The sequence below is a fragment of the Euleptes europaea genome, chromosome 18 (genome assembly GCF_029931775.1).
Source record: "Euleptes europaea isolate rEulEur1 chromosome 18, rEulEur1.hap1, whole genome shotgun sequence".
In the NCBI taxonomy this organism is placed as follows: domain Eukaryota; kingdom Metazoa; phylum Chordata; class Lepidosauria; order Squamata; family Sphaerodactylidae; genus Euleptes; species Euleptes europaea.
The window spans coordinates 28,183,713-28,210,556 of record NC_079329.1 but is presented as its reverse complement, the minus strand read 5'-3'; the positions used below and the strand labels follow the sequence as shown (position 1 = coordinate 28,210,556).

The 26,844-nt window shown below is 47.9% G+C and overlaps 1 protein-coding gene across 1 annotated transcript; it reads left to right on the top strand.

Moving 5' to 3' along the window:
- The first annotated feature begins 2,463 nt into the window (after positions 1-2,463).
- On the top strand, positions 2,464-26,191 carry KAT2A (lysine acetyltransferase 2A). The gene is given in 19 exon segments (XM_056863208.1): positions 2,464-2,494; positions 2,497-2,771; positions 3,667-3,790; positions 5,817-5,962; positions 6,870-6,959; positions 7,814-7,995; positions 8,749-8,940; positions 10,446-10,552; positions 14,475-14,585; positions 14,819-14,955; positions 16,274-16,482; positions 18,734-18,860; positions 19,293-19,403; positions 20,565-20,708; positions 22,606-22,720; positions 23,583-23,619; positions 24,179-24,242; positions 25,446-25,530; positions 25,987-26,191. Coding segments are annotated over 19 exon segments (2,481 nt in total). The 3' UTR covers positions 26,181-26,191.
- The last annotated feature ends 653 nt before the right edge of the window (positions 26,192-26,844 follow it).

Sequence of the window (26,844 nt, the reverse complement as noted above, 5' to 3'; positions counted from 1 at the left end):
CAACAGACACCCTGTGAGGTATTTGGGGCTGAGAGAGCTCTTAATAGAACTGTAACTTGCCCAAGGTCACCCAGCTGGCTTCGTGTGTAGAAGTGGGGAATCCAACACAGTTCTCCAGATCGGAGTCCACCACTCCAAACCACCGCTCTTAACCACACTGGTTCTCAAGACTCACAAGTTCAAGTATTAATCTCTGGCAGCATAATTGCAAAAGCCCGGAGACCTTGGAGCGCTCACTGCCTATTTCAGATGGTGCTGGGCTTGGATAGGGTTGCTAACCTCCAGGTGGTGGCCAGAGATCTGCTAGTACAAATAATCTGCAGCCGATAAGAGATCAGTTCACCTGAAGAAAATGGCCGCTTTGGCAAGTGGACTCTATGGTATTGACTCTATGGCCGGTGGCGAAGAGGACCTGGAAACACTACTCAGGCTCCACCCCACAAATCTCCAGGTATTTCCCAACCTGGAGCTGGCAATCCTACATGGACCACTGGTCAGAGCTGGAAAAGGGCAAGTTCAAAAGCAGTCTGATTATCGCTGCCGATCACCATAAACTGTTTTTCCTAAGGTGGTTGTGTAATGCCCAGATATAAGGGCTGGTATAAAATACTATGTACTTATATGCATACACACAGATATGTTTGGGAACGTTGGCATCCACGACTGTGGGTTGCCACCAGCTTACACTTGCTTACCTGGTACAGCCTCGTACCAGTAGAGAGCTCTGAATTACTTCAATCCTCAGTATCTGATATCTGAAGAAGTGAGCTGTGGCTCACGAAAGCTCATACCCTGCCAGAAAATATTTTTGTTAGTCTTTAAGGTGCTACTGGACTCTTGCTCTTTTCAATCCCCAGGAATGTGGTTTCTGGTTACTAAGCTCACAAGATCAAGCATTCACTTAGTGACGCCTTCGGGCAATATCTATAGGCTATGCTAATTATCTGATATCTGAAGAAGTGAGCTGTGGCTCATGAAAGCTCATGCTAGGAAAAGACAGTCATGCTAGGAAAAGTTGAGAGCAGCAGGAAAAGAGGAAGACCCAACAAGAGATGGATTGACTCAATAAAGGAAGTCACGGCCCTCAATTTGCAAGACCTGAGCAAGGCTGTCAAAGATAGGACATTTTGGAGGACATTTATTCATAGGGTCGCCATGAGTCGGAAGTGACTTGACGGCACTTAACACACACACACACATGCTAATTAATGTGGAGTAGAGACCTAATGTGTATTGTGCTTTTGTGTATCAATCTGCTTGTCAGCAGCTATGGGCCTGCCCCATCCGAATGCATAAATGATACTGACTTTCCTTTGTCCGTTGGTGAGTAACCCTGCATCTTATCTGTGGTTATTTCACCCCAGGTCTGTGTTTAGCTAAATAAAGAACTGTTGCTTTGACTTAACCTCCTCCTTGTTGTCTATCATTGGACACTATAAGACAACCAGGCATTTCAGTTGCCCAAATTGGCTGGAGATGTGCCATCGCCGCCGGCCACTTCTTCACCTTTGTTCCCAGGATGAGGCCAAAGATGGAATGGTCGTGTGGAAGAAGTATTGTTTTCATGGGGAAGTTCATATTTTAATTTTTCTTTCCTTTTCCTTTCCTTTTATCCCTTAGAAACTCCTTGATCAATTGATCTTGAGCAGCATATATCTAGTGTTGGAGGGATATAAGGATTGAAACAAATCTTGCCACCGACATGTAGCCTTGGGGTCCCTATCGCTTAGTAAAAAAGGCATTATGTCAGTCACAGAGGCATTGGATTTGTATATTGTGTGTGTTCAGTGCCGTCAAGTTGCTTCCGACTCATGGCGACCCTATGAATGAAAATCCTCCAAAATGTCCTATCTTTGACAGCCCTGCTCAGATCCTGCAAATTGAAGGCCTTTATTGAGTCAATCCATCTCTTGTTGGGTCTTCCTCTTTTGCTGCTGCCCTCAACTTTTCCTAGCATGACTGTCTTTGTATATTTGTATATTTAATATATGTGTCTATTAAAAGGGGGGAAATACAGTGCGATCGAAGTTCCTCGTAAAAGCGGCATTCCAAAAGGGCATGGGCTAATGAGTCAATAGAGCCAGAAGAGCATATTTTAATTTTCATGGCCAGGCTCTTCCCAACGATACTACAGTAATTCTCTCTCTCTTTTTTTAAATTAACCTTTGCGTTTAAAGTGGAGGGTGTTAGCATCTTTTTCAAGGTGACAGAAGGGACTTCAGGGCCTCAGGTGGAGGTCTTTCCCCCTCTTCTTGATCTTTTTTAACTGAACAGGTGAAAACTATCTCCTTTTCGCTTGCGTACTCAAAGGACTCCCTTGGGAGGTATTCTTTTTTTTTAAGGTATCCCATTGATTCGCGAACTGTGCCTGCGAAACTACGTCCCCCAGAATCCCTCTGTTCGCGGGGAACATGCGCAGTAGAGTTATCTAGGTCGGCATTCCAACACCCCCCTCCTTCAAGCATGCGCGGTGGTGTCCACGCGCCCACGCCGTCTGGAGGGTCCCGGGCATCATGGCGGAGCCGGAGATCTCCTCACAAGCTGCCAGGGCCCCGCAAACTAGCGCTCCCTCAGCCGCTGCAGTAGCTGCGGTCTCAGCCCCACCGGTAGTGGCGGGAGGCGGAGCTGGAGGAAGCAGCAGCAGCAGCAGCAGCGATCCGGTTCGCCCGGGACTGAGCCAGCAGCAACGCGCGAGCCAGCGCAAAGCGCATGCGCGAAGCTTCCCGCGGGCAAAGAAGCTGGAGAAGCTAGGGGTATTCTCGGCGTGTAAGGTACGGGGGCCTGTTGAGGACAAAAGAGCTCGAGAAACCCTCATAATGGCCTGGTCCAGCCATTGCTGCATCCTCTCCTGGACAATAAAAAGATGTTTTTGGGCCAGGAGGTCTCGTTGCGTGCAGTTCACTTAGTAATACTCGTTTGTTGAAAAATGTTATGTACGTTTTTAGTAAGCTGTATTTCCAAATACTATGATATCATAATTTGGATGGGGCAACACAGCTGTGCAACGCAGCTCCAGCTGCCCCTCTTAAGATATAAAATAGGGGTCTTTCCTATCCCTTGAGATCCATTGAGGGAATTTGCTCGGTTATTGCCCCCTCCTCTTATTGAAAACATAAAATAAACATGTATATTTTATTTTACAAACCAGTTCAATCATCACAGTGAAACCCAGTATCCTTGAATATCTGTTCCTCCTGAGCCACCCCCCCCCCATAAAAGTGCAGTTCCGCAGGCCTGCGAGACCGAAATGTTCCTCCAGACCTACAGTTGAGGACAGCAATGGTGCATAGATTATAGCTGGCCTCCCTGCCTCCCCCTTTTCTGTTTTTGTTCTATCTTGATTGTTGGTGGGGTCCCAACTGCCTTCTCCCCCTTGGCTCTCTGTGATCCAGTGGACCACCGATATGTGCCAGTTGGCTTTATGGGTTTATTCGATTATTATTATTGTTAAATGTTTTATGGATTATTCTGACGATTGTTAGCTGCTCTGAGCCCGACCTGGCCAGGAAAGAGGACAGGGTACAGATTGAATCAAATAAATAAATAACAAATGTAATGCCCTAGCCAGCCCTTACAGTTCCCAAATGGGCAGCGCCTTAGCGGACTCTTAGTTTTTTGATCCACCGAACAGCGTCATCTCAGTCTCTCTTTCCCCGCATCTTCCAGGCAAATGACTCTTGCAAGTGTAATGGCTGGAAGAACCCAAATCCTCCTACAGCCCCCCGGATGGATCTGCAGCAGACGGTTACGAACCTTAGCGAGCCCTGTCGTAGCTGTGGGCACACGCTCGGTAAGCCTTATGAGGCATCTTCCTGCATTGCTATCTTCCCTGGCTTGGGAAGCCGCTTGGGTTGGCTTGGGGGGAGGGAGGGCTTTTCTCTAGGAGGGGTAAAAAGGATGCTTTGGTTTTCAGTGGGCAGAGAGTACAAGTGCAGACACTGTCAAGGAGCTCAGCCAGTGAGAGCCAGTGTGGTGAGAGCCAGTGTGGTGGTGTGGTTAAGAGTGTGGGCTCTAATCTGGAGAACCAGGTTGGATCCCCCACTCCTCCGCATGAGCGGCAGACTAATCTGGTGACCCAGGTTCGATTCTCTACTCTTCCACATGAAGCCAGCTGGGTGACCTTGGGCTAGTCACAGTTCTCTCTGAACTCTCTCAGTCCCACCTACCTCATAAGGTGTGTGTTGTGGGGAGAGGAAGGGAAGGCGATTGTAAGCTTGTTTGAGTCTCCTTAAAAGGTAGAGAAAATTGGGGTATAAAAACCAACCCTTCTTCTTCAGTTATTATCCCTGTCTGACTATGTGTCATCCGAGCCCCGTGGCACAGAGTGATAAGCTGCAGTACTGCAGTCAAAAGCTCTGTTCACGACCTGAGTTCGATCCTGACGGAAGTCGGTTTCAAGTAGCCGGCTCAAGGTTGACTCAGCCTTCCATCCTTCCGAGATCGGTAAAATGAGAACCCAGCTTGCTGGCAGTAAAGTGTAGATGACTGGGGAAGACCATGGCTAACCACCCTGTAAACACAGTCTGCCTAGTAAACATCAGGATGTGACATCATCCCATGGGTCAGTAATGACCTGGTGCTTGCTCAGGGGAATACCTTTACCTGGCTGTGTGTCACGTTCTTTTCCTGCTTGTGAACAGAGATCACCAAACACGAATGGTCCATAAAAATTGTGAAGGGGTGGTTGCTCAGCTGTATTGGGAGCTGCAGATGTTGCTTCTCAACTTACATAGTGTGCGTGGGGGGTGTCTTCCCTTAGGTGGCCAGGGCATCTTACTGGCTCTTGCATGTACAGGAAGGACAGTGGCTCAGCAGCAGCGCATTTACTTTGCGTGCCAAAAGTCCCAGGATCAATCCAGGGCATCTCCAGTTAAAAGGGTTAGATAGTAGGTGACATGAAAGAACTCTGCCTGAGACCCTGGAGAGCTGCGCCGGTCAGAGTAGACAATACTGACTTGGATGGACCAAGGGGCTGATTCAGTATAAGGCGGCTTCATGTGTTCATGAGTACAGGAGAGTTGTTTTAGTCAGTAGCAGAGCATTGGCTTTGCAGGCAGAAGGTGCCAAGTTCAGTAACTGGCGTCCCTGGTCCAAATGACCAGATAGAAGAAGAGTTGGTTTTTATATGCCGACTTTCTCTACCACTTGAGGGAAAATCAAATCGGCTTACAATCACCTTCCCTTCCCCTTCCCACAACAGACACCCTGTGAGGTAGGTGAGGCTGAGACAGCTCTAAGAGAGCTGTGACTAGCCCAAGGTGACCAAGATAACAGGTGATGTGAAAGAAGAAGAAAAGTTGGTTTTTATATGCCAATTTTCTCTACCTTTTAAGGAGAATCAAACTGGCTTACAATCTCCTTCCCTTCCTCTCCCCACAACAGACACCTTGAGAAGTAGCTGTGAGAGCTCTAAGAGAACTGTGACTAGCCCAGGGTCACCCAGCAGGCTTCATGTGGAGGAGTGGAGAAACTAACCCCGTTTACCAGATTAGAGTCCGCTGCTCATGTGGAGGAGTGGGGAATCGAACCCAGTTCTTCAGATTAGAGTCCACTGCTCTTAACCACTACACCATGTTGGCTCCACCTCCTGAAGAGCCAGTCACAGCTGAGACAAGGCTGACCTTAATAGCCCCAAGGATCTGGCTTCATATAAGGCAGGTTCCTGTGTGTTCATGCCCTTTGAGCCTGTTTAATGCAGATAGCCCTGCTTCTTAATACAATGGGTGGGTGGGGGATGAGCTGTGGCTCTGCCTTGTCATGGGTTCGAGCTTGAAGGGGCCCGAGCATAACCCAGCCTACCTCTCGCCTGCCTCTAGCCGACCATGTGTCTCACCTGGAAAACGTCTCTGAGGAGGAGATCAACCGGCTCCTGGGGATGGTGGTGGACGTGGAAAACCTTTTCATGTCAGTGCATAAGGAAGAGGACACAGACACCAAGCAAGTTTACTTTTACCTGTTCAAGGTGAGCTTTAAGGGTGGGGGGAGTGAGAGCATTGCAGAATGTCCACTATGGTGCTGGAGCACCTGCCTTGCTGAGCATCGATGGTGCTTGAGATAACCCTAGCTAGCATACATGACCAACACTGTTGTTATCATTTCATGGCTGCTTCCTTCTTTCCCTTTTTTCTTCTGCTTCATCCCTTTTGCCCCTCATTGTCTCTCTAAGTAGGCAGGGGCTGGCTCTGAAGTACTGGTAGAGAGAGACATCCCGGTTCTTTGGAATACAACCACCACGTGGTTTTCCTGCTTATACTTATTATTTGACAACTCCTCATCTTTCTAGAGCCTTCTGTTTAGCTAGACTGAATGCTAACCCCTCTATGGTTATGCAGGGCAGGATTTTGAATATACCATACCCAGACCGGACCTGTCCTTGCTCTTCTGGCTCTATCGATTCATTTGCTCATTCCCTCTTGGAATGCTGCTTTTACTAGGAACTTCGATCACATTATATCTCTCCCCTTTTAACATATAAATCTAATGTTTCTGTGACTGACATAATGCCTTTTTTACTGAGTGACAGGGATCCCAAGGCTACATTGTCAGTGGCGAGATTTGTTTCAGTCCTTATATCCCTCAAACATTAGATATATGCTGCTCAAGATCAATGGATCAAGGAGCTCCTAAGGAATAAAGGAAAGGGAGAGCTGGGCTGGGGACTGTCCACCAACTTGTTTTTGACACAAGGTCTTTCGCCTAAGGATGTTCAAACGTCCTGGAAGGGAAACATTGCGCATCCACAATGGAAGCCTCTCAGAACAGATGGTGGGCATCCCTCTGACTCCCAGTGTCTTAAATGGGCCCAGTTAGACAAAAGCAATAAACCAGTGTTTGATTTTAAGGTTGGATCTTCACATTTCTCTTCGCAGCTCCTGCGGAAATGCATCCTACAGATGAGCCGCCCAGTAGTCGAAGGCTCTTTGGGGAGCCCCCCGTTTGAAAAGCCAAACATTGAGCAGGTAAGATGGTGGATGTCAAATGTCGGGGTGAGCCAAACATTATGTCAGACTTTTCTTTTTTTTAAGCACATGAGTATTAGCAGATAGCGAGCGCAAATGGGATAGTTGCAATGATGGTAACTGGGTAATTTGTTTTCAAACCCACTTTTCAGTGCATGCCTGTATTTGTTTCCTAGACGCTTCATGGGACAGTTGGTGGGGAATATGTGAACTTTGCTGAGTCATTGGAGAAGATTGCGCTTTGTTCTTTGAGAACAGTGTGGTGTAGTGGCTAAGAGCAGCAAACTAATCTGGAGAACCGGGTTCAATTCCCCATTCTACCACATGAGCAGCGGACTCTAGTCTGGAGTGGATTCCCCACTCCTCCACATGCAGCCTGCTGGGTGACCTTGGGCCAGTCACAGTTCTCTCAGAACTCTCCCAGCCCCACCTACCTCTCAAGGTGTCTGTTGGTGGGGGGAGAAGGGAAGGCAATTGTAAACCCCTTTGAGACTCCTCATAGTAGAGAAAAGCAGGGTATAGAAGCCAACTCTTCTTGCCCATTTTCTAGGAAAAGTAAGACAAAGAGCCCTGATGCACAACTGTGTGTGTGTGTGTTAAGTGCCGTCAAGTCGCTTCCGACTCATGGCGACCCTATGAATGAAAGTCCTCCAAAATGTCCTATTTTTGACAGTTGATGCACAACTAGATAGCCTTAAAAGAGCCACCCATCATTTTAAATCAAGATGGGCAAGTGGAGAGCTTGTCTAGGTGCCTGGGGACAGTTCTTACTCGCCGCAGGTGACCAAGCAAGTGGCTGCTTGCAAGCCTGCTCCCAACCTCTCCTGCCACTACCTTCCCCTTTCTCTCCCCAGGGTGTCTTAAACTTTGTGCAGTACAAGTTCAGCCACCTGCCCACCAAGGAGCGGCAGACCATGTTTGAGCTCTCCAAGATGTTCCTTCTGTGCCTGAACTACTGGAAGCTGGAAACGCCATCCCAGTTCCGCCAGCGCTCCCAAAATGATGACGTGGCGACGTACAAGGTCAACTACACCCGGTGAGCCTGGGGAAGGGAGGTGGGAGAGCCTGTGAGGATTTCCTCCCCCCCCCCAACATGTTGGTGCTTTTCTTTGCAGTGAGCGAAGTTGCCCCAGACGTTTGGTCCAGAACCAGTGGGTTGAAATTAAATCCAAAGCGTTTCCGACTAAACATCAGGAAGAACTTCCTGACAGTTAGATCAGTTCCTCAGTGGAATAGGCTTCCTCGGGAGGTGGTGGGCTCTCCTTTGGAGGTTTTTAAGCAGAGGCTAGATAGCCATCTGTCAGCACTGCTGATTCTGTGAACTTAGGCAGATTATGAGAAGGAGGGCAGGAAGGGTTGTGTCTGTGCTTGGCTCTTGTGGCCTCTTATTTCATGCCCAGGGAAATGCTGGTCGCCACTTTGGGGTGAGGAAGGAATTTCCTTCCAGGCCAGATTGGCCAGGGATCCTGGAGGTTTTTTGCCTTCCTCTGGGCATAGAGCAGGGGTCACTGGGCGAGTGGGTGGGGAGGGAGGAAAGTAGTTGTGAATTCCCTGCTTTGAGCGGGGGTTGGATGTCCCTTGAGACCTCATCCAGCTCTGTGTTTCTAAGTTGTGTATGGATTCAGGGATGTGCACAGCACTCTTTCCTCCATGCTTAGCAACCACTAACCGTTCAGTAGGGAGATCCGTGGAACAGCCATGTGGCAACTTGTGAGATTCTGGAAACCGTGCCCCACACAGCCTCTAACAGCTTTTCCTCCCACCCCACCCCTCTCTGCCCCTGCCCCAGGTGGTTGTGCTATTGCCACGTCCCCCAGAGTTGCGACAGCCTCCCTCGCTATGAAACCACCCAGGTCTTTGGCCGCAACCTCCTCAAGTCCACTTTCACAGTGACTCGCCGACAGCTGCTGGAGAAGTTCCGGGTGGAGAAAGACAAGCTGGTACCGGAGAAGCGGACCCTCATCCTCACCCATTTCCCCAAGTAAGCCTGGTGCCGTGAAGCACCACATCGAGAAAGGGAGGAGGGGCCTGTGGTTGCAAATTGGCTTTGGTCAGGAGTCCGAGGCTGCTGTCCTAAGAGCTCTTTACCTGGGACTAAGCCCCAGTGAATTATATGGAACTTTTTGTTTTGTTTTGTTTTTTGCTGTCAAGTCACATGACTTATGGCGACCCCAGTGGGGTTTTCAGGGCAAGAGACGTTCAGAGGTGGCTTGCCATTGCCTTCCTCCGCATCACGACCCTGATATTGTCAGTTTCAGGCATCTTTCCCTAGCATCACATAAGCAAACTCATCCAGGCAGGTAGCTCTGAAGCAGTAATACTTTATTAGGAGCAAAAGACAGATTAAAGGACTGACTGCCTACAGGCAGGTGAGGCTAGTAATGGGAAGCACAGGCAGCTTACACGTTAAAGACACTACGGACTGAAAAGGAAAACATTGCTAGGCAACCTCGAGATAAGCGGTTCCCAGGAAGACAGACTAAACATTACCACAGCTGCAGAAAACAGGATGAGCGAAACTGTACACAGACGTTCATAGGCATGAGAACCAAGGACTTGACGTGTTTCCAGAACCTGGCCTGACTCCTGTCAAGAGGCTTTGCTCCAGCAAAAAAGGCAAAGGCCTGACAGGTATTCCTTGGAGGTCTCCCATCCAAATACTTGCCAGGGTCGAGGCTGAGAGTGTGTGACTGGTAGAATGCAATAAAGCAGATGCTTGCACGGGATGCTGAAGTAGAGTCTGAAAGAGTCGCCCTAAAGAAGCTTTGTGCAAAACGCGTTGGGGTTAAAAAACTTATTAAAGTATCATTTCCCTCGCATATAATACAGTGCCATAAACTATAGCCTTCGTTCCTTTGTAAAAGCATCCTCCTGAAAATTTAAGTTTTACTATTCGCCCTGACCTGGATAGCCCCAGGCTAGGCTGATCTCCTCAGATCTCAGAAGCTAAGTAGGGTCGGCCTTGTCTAGTATTTGGATGGGAGACCTCCAATGAATGCCAGGGTCATGCCGTGGAGATAGGCAATGGCAAACCACTTGTGAATGTCTCGTGCCTTGAAAACCTTACTGGGTCACCGTAAGTCAGCTGCAACTTGATGGCACAAAAGCCCCCAACCCTACTTCCTTTTATTAAAATGCCATCCTGAACAGCAATCCATTTACTCCTTCCCATAAAATACAATGGGAGCCACGCAGAGCTGAACCCGCTCCTATCTGCATAACCCATCCCTGCATTTGCATAGCCCCTCCCTGAAATGCTGTCCATTCCCTAATCCTGCTAGTTTGTGCAAGAAGTATGATACCTCCTTTTATATTTTCAATATACAATTTGAATGTATTTTATATTCTTTGCCTTATTTTTCCACACATCTGCTGTGTGGTGTTGGTGATTAGCACCCCATATTTTTTTCAAGATGGGCGGAAACTTAGGCCTTATCTCTGTCCAGCCCCACTGATTCCTATGCGTCTGGATTCCTCCTTACCCAGGTTTCTGTCGATGCTGGAGGAAGAAATCTACGGAGAGAGCTCCCCAATCTGGGAGGCTGACTTCACTATGCCTGCCACAGAGGGAGCCCCACTTGTTCCCCGGCCAGGTAAGCTAACTCTGTTAGGCAGCTATCCATAAGGAGCTATTGAGCACATTGACAGATAAAGGTACATTGATAGGCTGCTAACTCAAAAAGTATGCTCAAGTGCTCGAGAAACACCGATCAGAGCAATTCTGAATTTTATCTTTTTATTATATAATATTAATAAAAACAAAACAGAAAGGCAAACAGAACTGAAATTACTACAAATGAAGCAGAAGGACTCATGCCAAGGATTCCTTTGAAGTAAACATAATATATATTAGGAAACATATAATTACTTAGAAAAAGTAACATAATTCAGTAGTAAATACAAGAGTAAACAATATGTGATAACCTAGGTGATTAAATTATACAAATCGCTGAACTATTTCTGTTCATCTCTATATGTAGATGGTTTCTCAGGTGGTTTGAGTAAATAAGTGTGATATAGTGATAAGTTATATTTCTACTATAAGTCGAAAGATCTAATATTGCTTTGCAGTAAGTCAGCTTGAATTAACTCCCATCAAATTTGAAAAAACACCAAACAGTAAACACAAAAAATATTATCAGTCATTCGTGACTTTAATATCAAAACATTACTTAAGTAAGGACAGATCATAAGCACATAAGAAAGGCCCTGCTGGATCAGACCAAGGCCCATCAAGCCCAGCAGTCTGTTCACACAGTTGTCAACCAGGTGCCTTTAGGAAGCCACAAACAAGACGACTGCAGCAGAACCATCCTGCCTGTGTTCCACCGCACCCAAAATAATAGGCATGCTCCTCTGATACTAGAGAGAATAGGTATGCAGCATGACCAGTATCCATTCTAACTAGTAACCATGAATACCCCTGTCTTCCATGAATATGTCCACTCCCCTCTTAAAGCTCTCCAAGCTGGCAGCCATCACCACATCCTGGGGCAGGGAGTTCCACAATTTAACTATGTGTTGTGTGAAAAAATATTTCCTTTTATCTGTTTTGAAACTCTTGCTCTCCAGCTTTAGCAGATGACCCCGTGTTCTAGTATTATGGGAGAGGGAGAAAAACATCTCCCTGTCCACTCTCTCCAAACCATGCATAATTTTATAGACGTCTATCATGTCTCCCCTTAGCCGCCTTCTTTCCAAGCTAAACAGCCCTAAGCTAACCGCTCCCCATAGGACAGTTGCTCTAGTCCAGGGGTGGGGAACCTTTTTCCTGCCAAGGGCCATTTGCACATTTATAACATCATTCAGGGGCCATTCCAGGTGTAGATCTCCTGTTGGGGGGAGAGAGGCTAGGGTTGCCAGGTTTCCGGCCACCACCTGGAGGTTGGGAACCCCAGGGGAGGCCATGCAGAGAAGGCCTGGAGGGTGCCCCCGCTCCCCCGGTCCTCCCCCCTCCCAGGCGGGAGGGCAGCCAGCGGTGGGCCCGAGCAAACGAGGCGCCAGGGGGGCGCAGCCCGTGTTCGATCAGCAAGGGAGGAAAACAGAGAAAGAGAAAAAGGGAGAGAGGGAGAAAGAAATGGAAAGAGGGGGAGAAAGAAAAGGATGGAGGGAGACAGACAAAGAAAGAGACCGAAAGAGAGGGAGAGAGAAAAGCCTTCCCCCCCCACACACACACACACACACGCCGGCCCCACATGACCTGGCCCCAGGCTCCATGCCCTCCCCCCCGAGTCCACAAAAGGACACCCCCCCGAAGCCCAATCAGCTCCTGCGCGCATGCTCTGCTGCCGGGAGCCGGGGGCCTCTTTCCCCCCCCCTCACTGCTCAACCGCCGACAGGCAGAGAGAGGGGCTTACAGTGTGCCCCGGCGTTCCTGCACGCTGCAGCTATAGGGGGCAACCTTGGGGGAAGCATCCCTCCCCCTCCTTTCACCGACCAACAGCTGTCAGTCAGCGAGAGGAGGTCCAAAGGGTGCTGCAGCACCCCTGCAAGACGTGGCCCCAGGAACACCCTCAGGGAGGGCCACCCTGCACCACGCCTCCGCGGCAGGGCCCCAGAGCTCCCGAGGGCCACAAAAAATGTCCTTGGGGGCCGCATACGGCCCCCGGGCCTGAGGTTCCCCATCCCTGCTCTAGTCCCTTAATCATTTTGGTTGCTCTTTTCTGCACCTTCTCAAGCTCTGTAATATCCTTTTTTAGGTGTGGTGACCAGAACTGTACACAGTATTCCAAGTGTGGGCTCACCATAGATTTGTACAAGGGCAGTATGATATCAGCAGTTTTATTCTCTATTCCTCATCTAATTATGGCCAGCATGGAATTTGCCTTTTTTACAGCAGCCGCACACTGGGTTGACATCTTCATTGAGCTGTCCACTACCACCCCAAGATCCCTTTCTTGGTCTGTCGCTGCCAGCATAGATCCCAGCATAGATCCCATCAGTGTATATGTGAAGTTGGGATTTTTTGTCCCAATATGCATCACTTTACACTTGCTCGTATTGAATCTCATTTGCCATTTTAATGCCCATTCTTCCAGTACGCAGAGATCCTTCTGGAGCTCTTCACAATCCGATTTTGTTTTAACCGCCCTAAATAATTTGGTGTCATCTACAAACTTGGCTACTTCACTAACCCCAACACCAGGTCATTGATGAACAGGTTGAAAAGCACCGGTCCCAACACAGATCCCTGAGGCACCCCACTGCTCACATCCCGCCATTGTGAGAACTGACCATTGATTCCTACTCTCTGCTTCCTATTTTTCAGCCAGCTCTCAATCCATAAGAGGACTTGTCCTCTTATCCCATGACTATGAAGTTTGCTTAGCAGTCTTTGGTGGGGGATTTTGTCAAAAGCTTTTTGGAAATCCAAGTACACAATATCCACAGGCTCATTCCTGCCACATGCTTATTGACGCTATCAAAAAACTGTAATAGGTTAGTGAGACAGGACCTACCCTTACAGAAGCCATGTTGGGTTTATCCAGATGTATTCCAGTCTTACCCCACTGAGAAGGATCTAAATGTGAAGGATGATGGGTTGGATCCTGCAGGCCCATTCTTTTAGCAAGGGCATTTTCTCCAGTGCAAAAAGATTTCCCCTAATGCAAGAGCCTCTGGAGAAAAGTGCACTGAGCAAAGTGCCACTGCTTGTGGAACGGATCCATGAGATCCAACCTATTGGGCGTGATATATAAACAAAAGATTGCCATGAAATGTCAGAATTTCTTCAGTTCTGTTGTTTCTTAATGACACATGTTCTGCAGTCTTGGTTATTTCAGCCAGGTGCCAAGTCTTACTAAGCTAGTCCCTTGCTGATGGAGATTTGGCTCGATGCTGTTTTTCAGCAACTAAAATTTTAGCAGCTGCCCAAATAAAGAAGCCAGAGGGCTTGGTGGAAAGGGGTGACCTGTAAGTTGTTCTGGGACATATGCAGTCTTCCCCCCACACATGTGATTCTGCACCTGTTCCTTCTTGCTGATGTTTCATGTCCTGATGGAGTTGTATCACAATGGGTAGCCCTGTTAGTCTGTCAGTAGCAGTAGAAAAGAGCCAGAGTCCAGTAGCACTTTAAAGACTAACAAGTCGGAAGCGACTTGATGGTACTTAACACACACACACACACAAGCTTTTGTAAGTCATAGCTCACTTCTTCAGATAAAGCTAGAATATGAGTCCATCTATCCTTAAGTTGAGAAGAGTGAATTCAGACACCCAATGGCAATAGCAGGTAAAGGCCAAAAGCAAGTAAATGACATTAGCAGGCGTGATTGGATTAGGTGTGATATGCAGAGGGGTAGTAGACTTGGAGAAATCAGCATTGGTAATTAGACAGGAATCCCAGATCTCCATTCAATCCAGGAGAATGCAGAGTCTTGAGTTTCGTTATTAGTTGTAATTCAGCACTCTCTAAGCACTGTCTTTCTAAACTCCCTTTGAAATCCCTTTGTCAGTGGACTGCTACTCTTAAATCTTAAATTATAGAGTTGAGTGTTTGCTGTTTTTCCCGCACAGCGATCAGCACGGTTCCTGCCGCCAGCACACCGCTCTTCAACAAGTCTCTGAGCTGCAGCTCCTCTTTAGCATCTATCAGTCTAGATGGCGGCTCCTTGGATTCTGTGCCAGGTAATGTCAGCAGGGAGGTGAAGGTTGGCTGTAGGGTTCCCCTCGAGAGAAGACCACATGCACGGTGTGAGACAGTAACCTCTAAAGAACATCGTCCTTTTTTTCCCTTTCAAAATTTTGTTTTTCTTCAACACCCAACTTTATGAAGCTCCAAAGCTTGCGGACAAAATTGGGAGCATTTTATTGATCTGATTATTTTTTTTACTTTGGCCTCTTTCCTGTTTCCCACCCAGGTGAGAAGAGGAAGCTGCCCGAGAGCTTGACCCTCGAGGATGCCAAGCGGATTCGCGTGCTGGGTGATATCCCGATGGAGCTGGTGAATGAAGTGATGCTGACGATCACGGATCCAGCGGCCATGCTTGGGCCAGAGGTAGAGGAAGAAACCAATTGGGCTTTGCCAATTGCAGTGATGGCCTGACGCCCTGTCCCACAGCACACCAATTTGTTTCTTTTGGAGAATGTTGTCAGTTCCATCAGTGGAAATTACCACTGGATCCAAGGCTTACAGTGCATTCCTAAGGAGAGTTACTCCAGTCTAAGCCCATTGAAATGAATGGGCTTAGACTGGAGTAATTCTCCTTAGGAATGTACTGTTAGTCTTATAGGCACTGCAAGACCCTGACCATTTTTATCATGCTCTGGATAGGATACCGTATTGTGAGAGAGTATGCCAATGTGGCTCTGGCCAAATAAACGCTCTTCAGCATTCATTGTTTAGTTGCGACCTGCTCAACGAAGTGAGAGACAGATGGATAAAGCCTTTTATCTGGGAGTCTGCTTGTGAATTGGAAAATTTGGCGGTTCTTTTAGCAGGGGTGGATTTTAATACTACACTGGCAGTTGCCAAGTTTCTATCTCAGTCAATCAAGATAAAAAGACACTGATTATCTTATTGTGACATTGTTCAGTGCTGAATTGGCCATATGAACGATCAGCTTCCCTCCCCCCACCCCACAACAGGCACCTTGTGAGGCAGGTGGGGCTGAGAGAGTTTTGAGAGAATTGTGACTAGCCCAAGGTCACCCAGCAGGCTTCATGTGGAGTGGGGAAACCAGCCTGGTTCACCAGATTAGAGTCCACCGCTCATGTGGACGAGTGGGGAATCAAACCCGATTCTCCAGATTAGAATCCTCCGCTCTTAACCATTACGCCACACTGGCTACAGTTTTTTTCTCCAAATTGGCTCAACTTGCTTGGTTTGCAACACATGAGTTTGATGGTGAACACAAAACTGGAAAATCCTTGGCTGTGCACAAAAAATGCAAGTCATGTCCTAAGAGAAATTATAAGCAAAGGATGCTGGAAGTTACGCCATGTGGCGGTGTAGTGCCGGGTTTGATTCTCCCCTCCTCCACGTGAATGGCAGGCTCTAATCTGGTGAACCGGGTTGGTTTCCCCACTCCTACACATGCAACCAGCTGGGTGACCTTGGGCTAGTCACAGTTCTCTTAGAGCTCTCTCAGCCCCACCTACCTCACAGGGAGTCTGTTGTGGGGAGGGGAAGGAAAGGTGATTGTAAGCCACTTTGAGACTCCTTAAAGGTAGAGAAAACTAAGGTATAAAAACCAACTCTTCTTCTTACCTGTATTTGGAAGGGAGGCAACACAAACTTCTGTTCCGTTCCCCCCTCCATACCTTGCATGCGATCCAATATTGAATTCCATCTACGTTTAACCCTTCACCTGCAGACCAGCCTGCTCTCCGCCAATGCAGCCCGGGATGAGACGGCTCGCCTGGAGGAGCGCCGTGGCATCATTGAATTCCACGTCATTGGCAACTCGCTCTCTCAGAAGTCAAACAAGAAGATCCTCATGTGGCTGGTTGGGCTGCAGAATGTTTTTTCGCACCAGCTGCCGCGGATGCCCAAGGAGTACATCACCCGCTTGGTCTTTGACCCGTACGTTGGAAGTGTTACTCTCTGGATCATAAAGGATTGGTGTGATGGGAGACAGTAGGCAGCCTGGGGGTGGGGCCCCACCAGGATAGTAGACTGACATTTTTTTTTTACTGTCAAGTCAGCTGACTTATGGCTTAGGGGAGGGGCCGTGGCTCAGTGGTAGAGCATCTACTTGGCATGCAGAAGGTCCCAGGTTCAATCCCCGGCATCTCCAGTTAAAGAGACTAGGCAAGTAGGTGATGTGAAAGACCTCAGCCTGAGACCCTGGAAAGCCGCTGCCAGTCAGAGTAGACAATACTGACTTTGATGGACCAAGGGTCTGATTCAGTAGAAGGCAGCTTCGTGTGTTCATGTGGGTTCATGGCCACCCTGTAGGGCTTTCAAGGCAAGGGGCATTCAGAGGTGGATTGCCATTGCCCTCCTCTGCATCAGGCCCTGGTATTCCTTGGAGGCCTCCCATCCAACTACTTGGCAGGGTCGAGGCTGAGAGTATGTGACTGGCCCAAGGTCATCCATCAACTTTCCAAGGTGTGAGCGGGGATTTGAACCTGGGTTTTTCCAGATCCTAGTCCGACACCTTAACTACTACACCATAGAGCCTTGCAATTTTTGAAATGGGTACATGATCAGTGCACATTGGCTCAATGAAGATTCGTGAACGTAAAGTGTTGAACTTATTTTTATGAACACAGTTAACAACCAAAACAGAAAGTTTCAGATGGCATGGCCATACTAGTCTGTAGTAGCCAAATACAATTTGAATCCAGTAGCACCTTAGAGGCCCAACACATTTTCCAGGATGTAAGCGTTCATGAGTCAAAGCTCACTTCATCTAATAGTTAAATTGTGGAACTCCCTGCCCCAAGATGTGGTGATGGCTGCCAACTTGGAAGGTTTTAAGAGGGGAGTGGACATGTTCATGGAGGAGAGGGGTATTCATGGCTACTAGTCAAAATGGATACTAGTCATGTTGCATAACTATTCTCTCCATGGTCAGAGGAGCGTGCCTTTTGTATTAGGTTCTGTAGAACACAGGCAGGATAATGCTACTGCCGTTGTCTTGTTTGTGGGCTTCCTAGAGGCACCTGGTTGGCCTCTGTGAGAATAGACTGCTGGACCTGATGGTCCTTGGTCTGATCCAGCATGACCTTTCTTTTGTTCTTAATAATGCATATGATAAAGTGAATATGAGTCACAGAAGCTTATACCCTGGGAAATTTTGTTGGTCTCTAAGGGGCTCCTGGACTCAAATTTAAATCAGAATGTGAAATTGAAGCCTTGTCCATTTTCTGTAAAATTGAACCCCAGTCCAACACATAGCTTCTCTATTTTCAGCATGTCACAAGACTACAATTCCCAGGATTCTTTGGGGGAAACCACAGCAGTTAATCATGCTGCAAAACTGTTGCATGTCCAGTGCAGAGACAGAGATAGGTAGGGTCAGATACGGGCTCATTAAGACATCTTGCAAAACCTTGGTTTAATAAAACTAACTATCGTTAGTGTGATTGTCTGAATGCAGGCTTCTGCACTAACTATGGTTAGTTAGAGTCCATTGTACCAGGATCTGAAGTTGGTTTAATAGACACACTTAGTCTTAACTATGGAGTTGTCTGATGTAGAAATGCAAACCTGGCTTAATCCTAGTTTTATTCTAGCTTGTTCCCCAACTATGCCCACCCAGGCTACAGAGAGAAGGCAATGAAATCATTTCTCAAGGCAAAGGAGGATTTGAGTGGTTGTCTGCATGTTGCATGAAGGAGCCCCGAGGTGCAGAGTGGTAAACTGCAGTACTGCAGTCCAAGCTCTGCTCATGACCTGAGTTCGATCCCAGCGGAAGTTGGTTTCAGGTAGCTGGCTCAAGGTTGACTCAGCCTTCCATCCTTCTGAGGTCGGTAAAATGAGTACCCAGCTTGCTGGGGATAAAGGGAAGATGACTGGGGAAGGCACTGGCAAACCACCCCGCAAACAAAGTCTGCCTAGAAAAATGTCAGGATGTGACATCACCCCATGGGTCAGGAATGATCCAGTGCAGGGGGCCTTTACCTTTTTACCTGCATGTTGAATCCTGGTTTTGCAAACTAACCATAGTTGGAAATGAACCGTGGCTTTGTGTTATGTCTGAAATGAGCCACTGTTAGATGTCAGCATTTCATTCCATGCTAAGAAAGATGGGAGGCGCGACCAGAGTCCTGTGTTCCATTGCCCTCTCCTGACTCCATGAATTCCCTTCTCTTTTTCTTCGACATAGCAAGCACAAAACTTTGGCCCTGATCAAGGATGGCCGAGTGATCGGGGGGATCTGCTTCCGGATGTTCCCTACTCAGGGGTTCACAGAGATTGTCTTTTGTGCCGTGACGTCCAACGAGCAAGTCAAGGTAGAGTCTTGATGGCTACGCATTGTGAAACACGGACCACATGTTAGGATTGGAGGGCTATTTGCTAAGGTGGGAGGTGGCTCCTGAGGGAAGGCCCGTGCTGGCATTGGGACTGCCTGTGGCGCCTTCTTCCTTGGTGGTCTCCCAGCCCTCCTCATCCTTGACAGACCACTTGTGGCCTGGGTAAGACGGTGGGGCCAGGGAAGTTCTGGGGTGTCGTGCCGAAGCAGCAACCTACCACACACACACACACAAATATTAATTTTTCAAGCAAGTCAGGAGATAACAGAATAGATCTGTATGCCACGTACATCCTTACCAGCTTTCCGAGATACACAAGTTTATTTTATCATTTCAGCTGTAGTGGTGCCCTGACCAGAGTGGCTTAAGAAGATTTGGATTGTGCCTCATGCTTCCCTCCTCTTGTTCCAGGGCTACGGGACCCACCTGATGAATCACCTCAAAGAGTACCACATCAAGCACAGCATCCTGTACTTCCTCACCTATGCTGATGAATACGCCATTGGCTACTTCAAGAAGCAGGTACTTCCCAGATTCATAGTGCTTAGTTTCAGAAACGTCTCAGGCACATTACACATGTCTATACATGCGCAGGAGAGTTTCTCAATAATGAAGAGCACGTAGAGGATGCTGAGTCCATGTGCGGGAGCCCTGCTTTGACTTGGGTGCTTATTTTTCCTCTGTAAGAACTAGCTGCTTCAGGCTGGTTGGTCCAAAGCCACTGAGGAACATCTCGCTGAGTTTGGTCTCCATTCTGCACGCAGGCACTGGAGGCCTGGGTGTGCCCAGAGGCATGAGCGGAAGGGCAACAGCCCTCTTGTCCCTTTGACGCTGAACCTGAGAATCGCAGCCTCAAATTGGGTGGCAGAGAGGGAAGACCGGGCTGACTCTCAGAAACCTCCACCCCTTTCCTGTTTGTTTTTTCATTCATTCATTCATAAACCTTTAATGGCATATAAATTGTTACAATTGATACGAACAATGGTCATAAATCTTAAAACCGATAAGATAAAATCATAGCCAGTAACATCAGATATCAGAGGTTGTAAGTTATTGGACATTTAACACTTCTACTAAAAAATTGGCGACATCCACAGTAACCTCTGGAGCTGAATCAATTTCCTGTTTGTTTCTGGTGTGCTTTTTCGCTGTGTTGTTAGCTGTTTTGGGTCCCCATTGGGGAGAAAAGCAGGATATAAATTAATTAAATAAATACATTAAATAAAAATAACACCTCAAGGAGAGCCAGGAGGACCCTATCACAGCGCGGATTCTCTTAGGCCATTTGTGCTTGGTAATTAGCAGCGTGTTCCAGGCTGAATTGCCCCTCATATTTTTTTGAGTTTTTCATGGTGAAAGTTCAGGAAGTGACTGCGAAGCTGGCACATACCTGTTTCGCATTACTAAAGAGCCCCTTTAACGCAACCTTTTGTGTTTGCTCCGCATGCAAAGCCGTGCGCTGTTAGCCTTCGGCTAATGGAAGTAACAAAGGAGCAGGCAAGTGTGGGGGGTGGAATTTCTCCTTTTGTTGGGACCGTGAATAGTCATTTTAAAGGTCACATTTAAAAAAAGAGCTTTGAGCGAACTTCAAATTTGACCCTGCATAAATGGCCATTGTGTTATGTGTGACTTCTGGAACTTATTATTGGACACGGTTTTTTTCTTCCCCTCTTCTGGCTGCAGGGCTTCTCCAAAGACATCAAAGTCCCCAAGAGCCGGTACTTGGGTTACATCAAGGACTATGAGGGAGCCACCTTGATGGAGTGTGAGCTGAACCCTCGGATCCCCTACACAGAGCTCTCTCATATCATTAAGAAACAGAAAGAGGTGAGGAGGGCAGGGTCATAGGATCGCACCCGACTTGTCCCTGGCAGCTAGATGCATCAATAGGGTTGTTTTGAGGGAGGGACATTATTTATTTATTGAAGGGTTAGAAACCTCTCCCCCCCCCACCCAAAAAAAAAATCAATCCAGTGGGTTATAGATCAAATCAAGCCAGAACTGACCCTAGAAGCTAAAATGACTAAACCGAGGCTATCGTATTTTGGTCACGTCATGAGACGACAGGTGTCACTGGAAAAGACAGTCATGCTAGGAAAAGTTGAGGGCAGCAAGAAAAGAGGAAGACCCAACAAGAGATGGATTGACTCAATAAAGGAAAGGTCAATTTGCAAGATCTGAGCAAGGCTGTCAAAGATAGGACATTTTGGAGGGTCGCCAGGATTCGGAAGCGACTTGATGGCGCTTAACACACACAACACAGAAACCTCCCCCATCCCAGAGCCTTTTGAAAATGTGCGATCTGATGGCATAGATGGTGAGAATTTCAATGACCCGGGAAACGAGTCTTCATGTCAGGGTTGTGGACCGTGATCTGCAGTATAGCTGGATCCCCAAGAGTACAGGTTAGCCATTCCTGAGCAAGTTGGCCATTCCTGAGCAAGATCCCTATTACAGCCTCTCCTAGGTCCAATTGAGAGAAGAGTACAAATATTGACAATATACAGGCTGTTTTTATGAAAGGGGAGACAGGTGTCTCTCTGGAAGGAGACATTCAGTTGTTAGAAAACCCTCAGTGATATGTTGGTCTTGAGGTGGACTTCCTGCCAGTGGAACCGGATCTGTCGCCTCTCCCTTTAAAATTAGAGTACCCCAAAAGTACCAACAGCCTCCTTCTTTGCTCCTCTTCCTTCTCTATTTGATTGGTGACATCCCTTCCCTATGCCTGTATAAACTTTTCCCTGCCAGCAGATTTAGGCTGGGCTCTCACTGAGGTGTCAATCTGATTTCTTCACCACTTCAGACAAGGGTCTGACATGATGGAATGTTGTTCCCTATCAGGGAAGTCCCTTGCATGTAGAAAACTAGTAACTGAGGGGATGCGGTTAGGCTAGAACCCTTCTCCTTCTCTTTCTGTATGGAGGCAACGTTGTTTGAACGGAGGAGCGCTCATATCAGATGAGCTCCCTAGTGCAGTGTGAAGTGCTATTCAACTCTTAGGCTTGCCATCTCAGGAGGAGTGAGGCTTTTGTCTGGGCAAGGGTGGCTCAGATTCTAACAGCTGGCCTGGCTCCTGCCTCACTCCCTGGTACATTCATAGAATCATAGTTGGAAGGGACCACCAGGGCCATCAAGTCCAACCCCCTGCACAATGCAGGAAATTCACAACTACCTCCCCCCTCCACACCCCTAGTGACCAGAAGATGGCCAAGATGCCCTCCCTCTCATCATCTGCCTAAGGTCACAGAATCAGCATTGCTGACAGATGGCCATCTAACCTCTTCTTAAAAACCTCCAGGGAAGGAGAGCTTCCCTGCCTTCCCTGGTCCTCTCTGCCTTCTCTGTTCTCCTACCCTGCCTTGGAACTGACCGTGGATTTCTTTCCTAACTATGCAAGGGGCTCTTCCTCGTTTATTTACTTCATTCATACCCTGCCTTTCTGCCCAGTGGGGATGCAAAGGGGCTTACGTCATTATGCTCTCTTGTGTTTTATCTTTAAAATAACCCTGCGAGGTAGGTTCGGCTGAGAATGTAAGACTAGCCAAAGGTCATCCAGCAAGCTTCCATGGCAGAGTGGGGGTTCAAACCTGGGTCTCCCAGTCAGTAATGTCTGTCCTGCCACTTGGCCCTCCCCCCGTCTACCTGGCCTTGGTCCTGCAGGGACATACTGGGCAGAGACAGTCCAAGGCATGACAATCCATCTTCTTTTTAAATTTTTTTGTAGATTATCAAGAAGTTGATAGAGCGGAAACAGGCCCAGATCCGCAAGGTCTACCCCGGCCTCACATGCTTCAAGGAGGGCGTCCGGCACATTCCTATCGAAAGCATTCCAGGCATCCGTGAGTCCAGCAGGGGTGGGGCCAGACCATCTTTGGGGGATGTTCCATATTCAAAAATGTCTTGGGTGGGTGGAAATAAAAGCAGGGCATGTGTGTGGCTTGTGGTGACAAACCAAGTAAACTCTAGTAGTGTATTTCAACAGTAGAAGAACATGCTTGCCTGATTTGGGGGTATGTCTCTTCCCGCATCTATATGTATCTGTTGTCTGTGTATCTACTGCATTTTCCCTTGACCTTCCTTCAAGGAGCTTAGAGTGAGATGCATATGGTTCTCCGCTCCTCCTTTGCCCCCACAACAACCCTGTGAGGTACGTTATGTTGAGAAAAAGCACAGCCCAAGGTCACTCTGTGAGTTTCATGTTTTCAGTGGAGATCTGAACTCAGGTCTCCCGGTCCTAGTCTGACACTCCAACCACTACTTCCTGCTGCCTCCTCTTCTCGGGGTAGAGACTGGTTTTTGGAAGGTTATAAAGTTGAACGGTCCCAGCTGGTTGTTCTGGATTAGCTGCTAACGCTTTGCTTCTCATGGCACTAGATTCTATTGGAATAATGTGAATTTTCCTTGATCAGCCAGCGTGGTGTAGTGGTTAAGAGCAGTGGTTTGGAGGGGTGGACTCTAATCTGGAGAACCGGGTTTGATTCCCCACTCCTCCACATGAGCGGCGGACACTAATCTGGTTGGTTTCCCCACTCCTACACACGAAGCCAGCTGGGTGACCTTGGGCTAGTCACAGCTCTCTCAGCTCCACCTACCTCACAGGGTGTCTGTTGTGGGGAGGGGAAGGGAAGGTGATTGTAAGCCGGTTTGATTCTTAAGTGGTGGAGAAAGTCAGCATATAAAAACCAACTCTTCTTCTTCCAGGGGAGACAGGATGGAAACCCATGGGAAAGGAGAAAGGGTAAGCGGTTTGTCTACTTTTCTTGCCATATTTTTCCTTGGGGCAATACACATATGCAACAGATATAGGGGGTGAAAACCACCCAGCTGCATAAGAACCCAAGAAGAGCTCTGCTGGATCTGACCACCATCCCATTTTTCCCTGTGGCTAACCAGCTGTCCTGGAAGGCCAGCCAAGAGGGCACAGAAGTCAAGGCCTTATTTATTTATTGACCTATTTATTCTCTACTTTTCTACCTAGTAGAGACCTAAAGTGGCACACCAGTCTGTCCTGGTGCATTGTGGGAGCCCAGAGCACATATTTCTCCTTGGTTAACTTCATATCCTGCTTGATAGATCAGACACAGTTGCCGTGTATCTTGTGATAAGCTATGTTGTGGGGTTTTAAATGGCTCTTTCCTAGCTTTGCAAAATTAAAAGGGGAGGGGGAGGGAAATGGTTCCTGAGGTTTTAAGTGGGTATGCGGGGCAGTGCATTTAAGTAGCATTACCACTGATAGTGACAAGGGGCATAGGAAGACAGGCCTTTCTTATGGCTGACTTGGATTCTCTGTCTTTCAGGAAGGAGCTCAAAGATCCGGACCAGTTGTATACCACTTTGAAAAATCTCCTGGCACAAATCAAGGTGACTTGGCTCAGTGGCCGGTGGTGAGGATTTTGAGGATTTCTCTAGTGCGGTGATCCCCAACATGGCACCCTCCTCTGTGTTTACTGATGCCCACTTCCTTCTTCTCCAGAACGTATCTTCCCCAAAGAAAAAAGCCAGTCCTGGTTTTTCCTCTACCTCATTGAAGCAGGAGGCTGCAGTTACCTTGTCTGCAGGCAGTACCCATTCAAAAACAATTCACTATCATTGGGAATGCTTGGTTTACAACCTCCCAACATTTTGTGATTTGCCCCGTTTTCTATGGCAGCCATTGTGGTCCCCCCCCACTGCCAGCCATTGTTATGGGGGTCCCATTAAAATCCACAGTGTCCATAGGCTTAACAAGTTTCGGGAGCCCTGGTCTGGCGTGTCATAGTAGAGCACGGGTTGCTGTGTCAGGGAAAGAAAGCTGCATTCACACTGCCCAGCCTTGAAATACATTTTGAATTTTTTTCCACAAGGGGCTTTGGCTCAGTTTGTAGAGCATTTGCTTGGCATGCAGATGGTCCCAGGTTCATTTCCCGGCATCTCTAGTTAAAGGGACCAGGCAAGTAGGTGATGTGAAAGATCTCAGCCTGAGACCCTGGATAGCTGCTGCCGGTCTGAGTAGACAATACTGACTTTGATGGACCAAGGGTCTGATTCGGTATAAGGCAGCTTCATGTGTTCAAACCTGACCAGTGTTTTTTAATAGAGACATTCTGGAACCCCTTCAAGTTAGCCATGATACACTGAGCCAGAATTCTATTGTAAACATAAACTGGACACATTTTCAGGCTTTCCGCATTTGCTGTTAAGACATCAACCTCTTTTTTTAACAGTAAAAACCCCAGAACTGTGACACTGGATGGTAGGGAGGAATTTTCCAAAGTAAATAAAAAAGCTGATAGATTTGGAAGTGTTGGGAGACATCCCATCAATGCATCCATTTTTTTTAATATAGTGTGCAGGCTTTTTAATTACACCGAATTCTTTCTTAGGCTGGATGTTTTAAAAAGGTTTTGAAAAGACAAGCTCCCTGCCAGACATTTTAAAAATCCAGCCACAGGAAGAGTTCTGTGTGTACCAAAAGCCCGCGTACCTCATTGGTTGGTCCTAATACAAGTATTGGTTTGAGCTTCCTCTTTGGAGGACTGTTGTGACCTTACTGGGTGGTAACATTGCTTTTCTCCCATTTGGCAGACCCACCCCAGCGCCTGGCCTTTCATGGAACCAGTAAAGAAATCTGAAGCTCCCGATTACTACGAGATCATCCGTTTCCCCATTGGTAAGTGGCTGGATTTCACCCTTGGTTAAAGGAGGGCTCCAATTTTGGGGGGACTAGCAGGGCAGGCGAGTTAATGCAGCGTATACGAAAATAGTTCTTGTTTAGGGATGCCTAACTTTATGGGTATCTGAAGAAATTAGCTGTGGCTCATGAAAGCTCATACCCTGCCAGAAATGTTGTTAGTCTTTGCTACTGGACTCTTGCACTTTTCTACTACTTTAAGGGTACTAGTTTAGTCTGTGGTTGCATGCTTACCGTGCTGAAGACCTGTGGCTACTGCAGCTGCAAATACAGTGCAGCAGCAACAGGGAAACCACACATGCCGGTCACTGCGTGGAAGCCACCCAGCTGAGAAAACCAGCAAAGTGTGTGTTTCGTAATTCTGCAGTTCCCCACCCACGTGCCATTCTCCCTCCCTCCCCTTCTGAAACGTTGATCTTGGTCCTCATTCCGCAGATCTCAAGACCATGACGGAGCGCTTGAAGAACCGCTACTACGTCACCAAGAAGCTCTTCATAGCCGACTTGCAGCGCATCATCACCAATTGCCGCGAGTACAACCCGCCTGAGAGCGACTACTGTAAGTGTGCCAACACCCTGGAGAAGTTCTTCTACTTCAAGCTCAAAGAAGGGGGTCTCATTGACAAGTAGGGGGCACCAACCCCCCCCACCATCCCCCTCACCCCACCTGTGTGGGATTTCCACCTCAGTCCTCCCGTCTTGTCAAAAACTCTTCTGGCTCGTGAACAGCCGGACGTTTTCCTCGCTGCCTTCCACCGCGTCTCACGCACAAATCCAGATGTGAGTGGCTGGAGATGAGGGGGGTTCCCCTAACGTGATCGGCGAGAGGGCCGCGGACAGAGATTATCGTTTCGTCCTTCACCCTCCAACAGGATGTGCAGCTTCAGCCGTGTTAATTTCTGAGCCTTATCACTCCGTCCATTGGGTCTTCCTTTCCCGGAGAGTGTAACAGGGAGTACTTTGGGAGATTTGGAATCCTTGTGTCGGTATTTGGAGATCTAAGGAAGGTCTCACTACAATCCTTGTCCCTCCTTCGTTTTCCCACTTGTGATTTTTCTCTCGTTCCCTGCTTCCTGACCTGAGGAGAATTCTGTGGGCCTAGTCTCCGTCCTGATTTTTTCCGATTCCAGCCATTTCCTCTTGACATGTGAATGTAGACATGAAGGGTTGAACGGGGGCCAGGGCAGGGGGGCTTGTCACAGGTTCAAGCAATAGGGAGTTTCTCCTCAGCTGGGCACAACTGGATAGAAATTATCTAGACCTGCTCCTTCCTCTTGGCCAGTTTAAGGTGCCC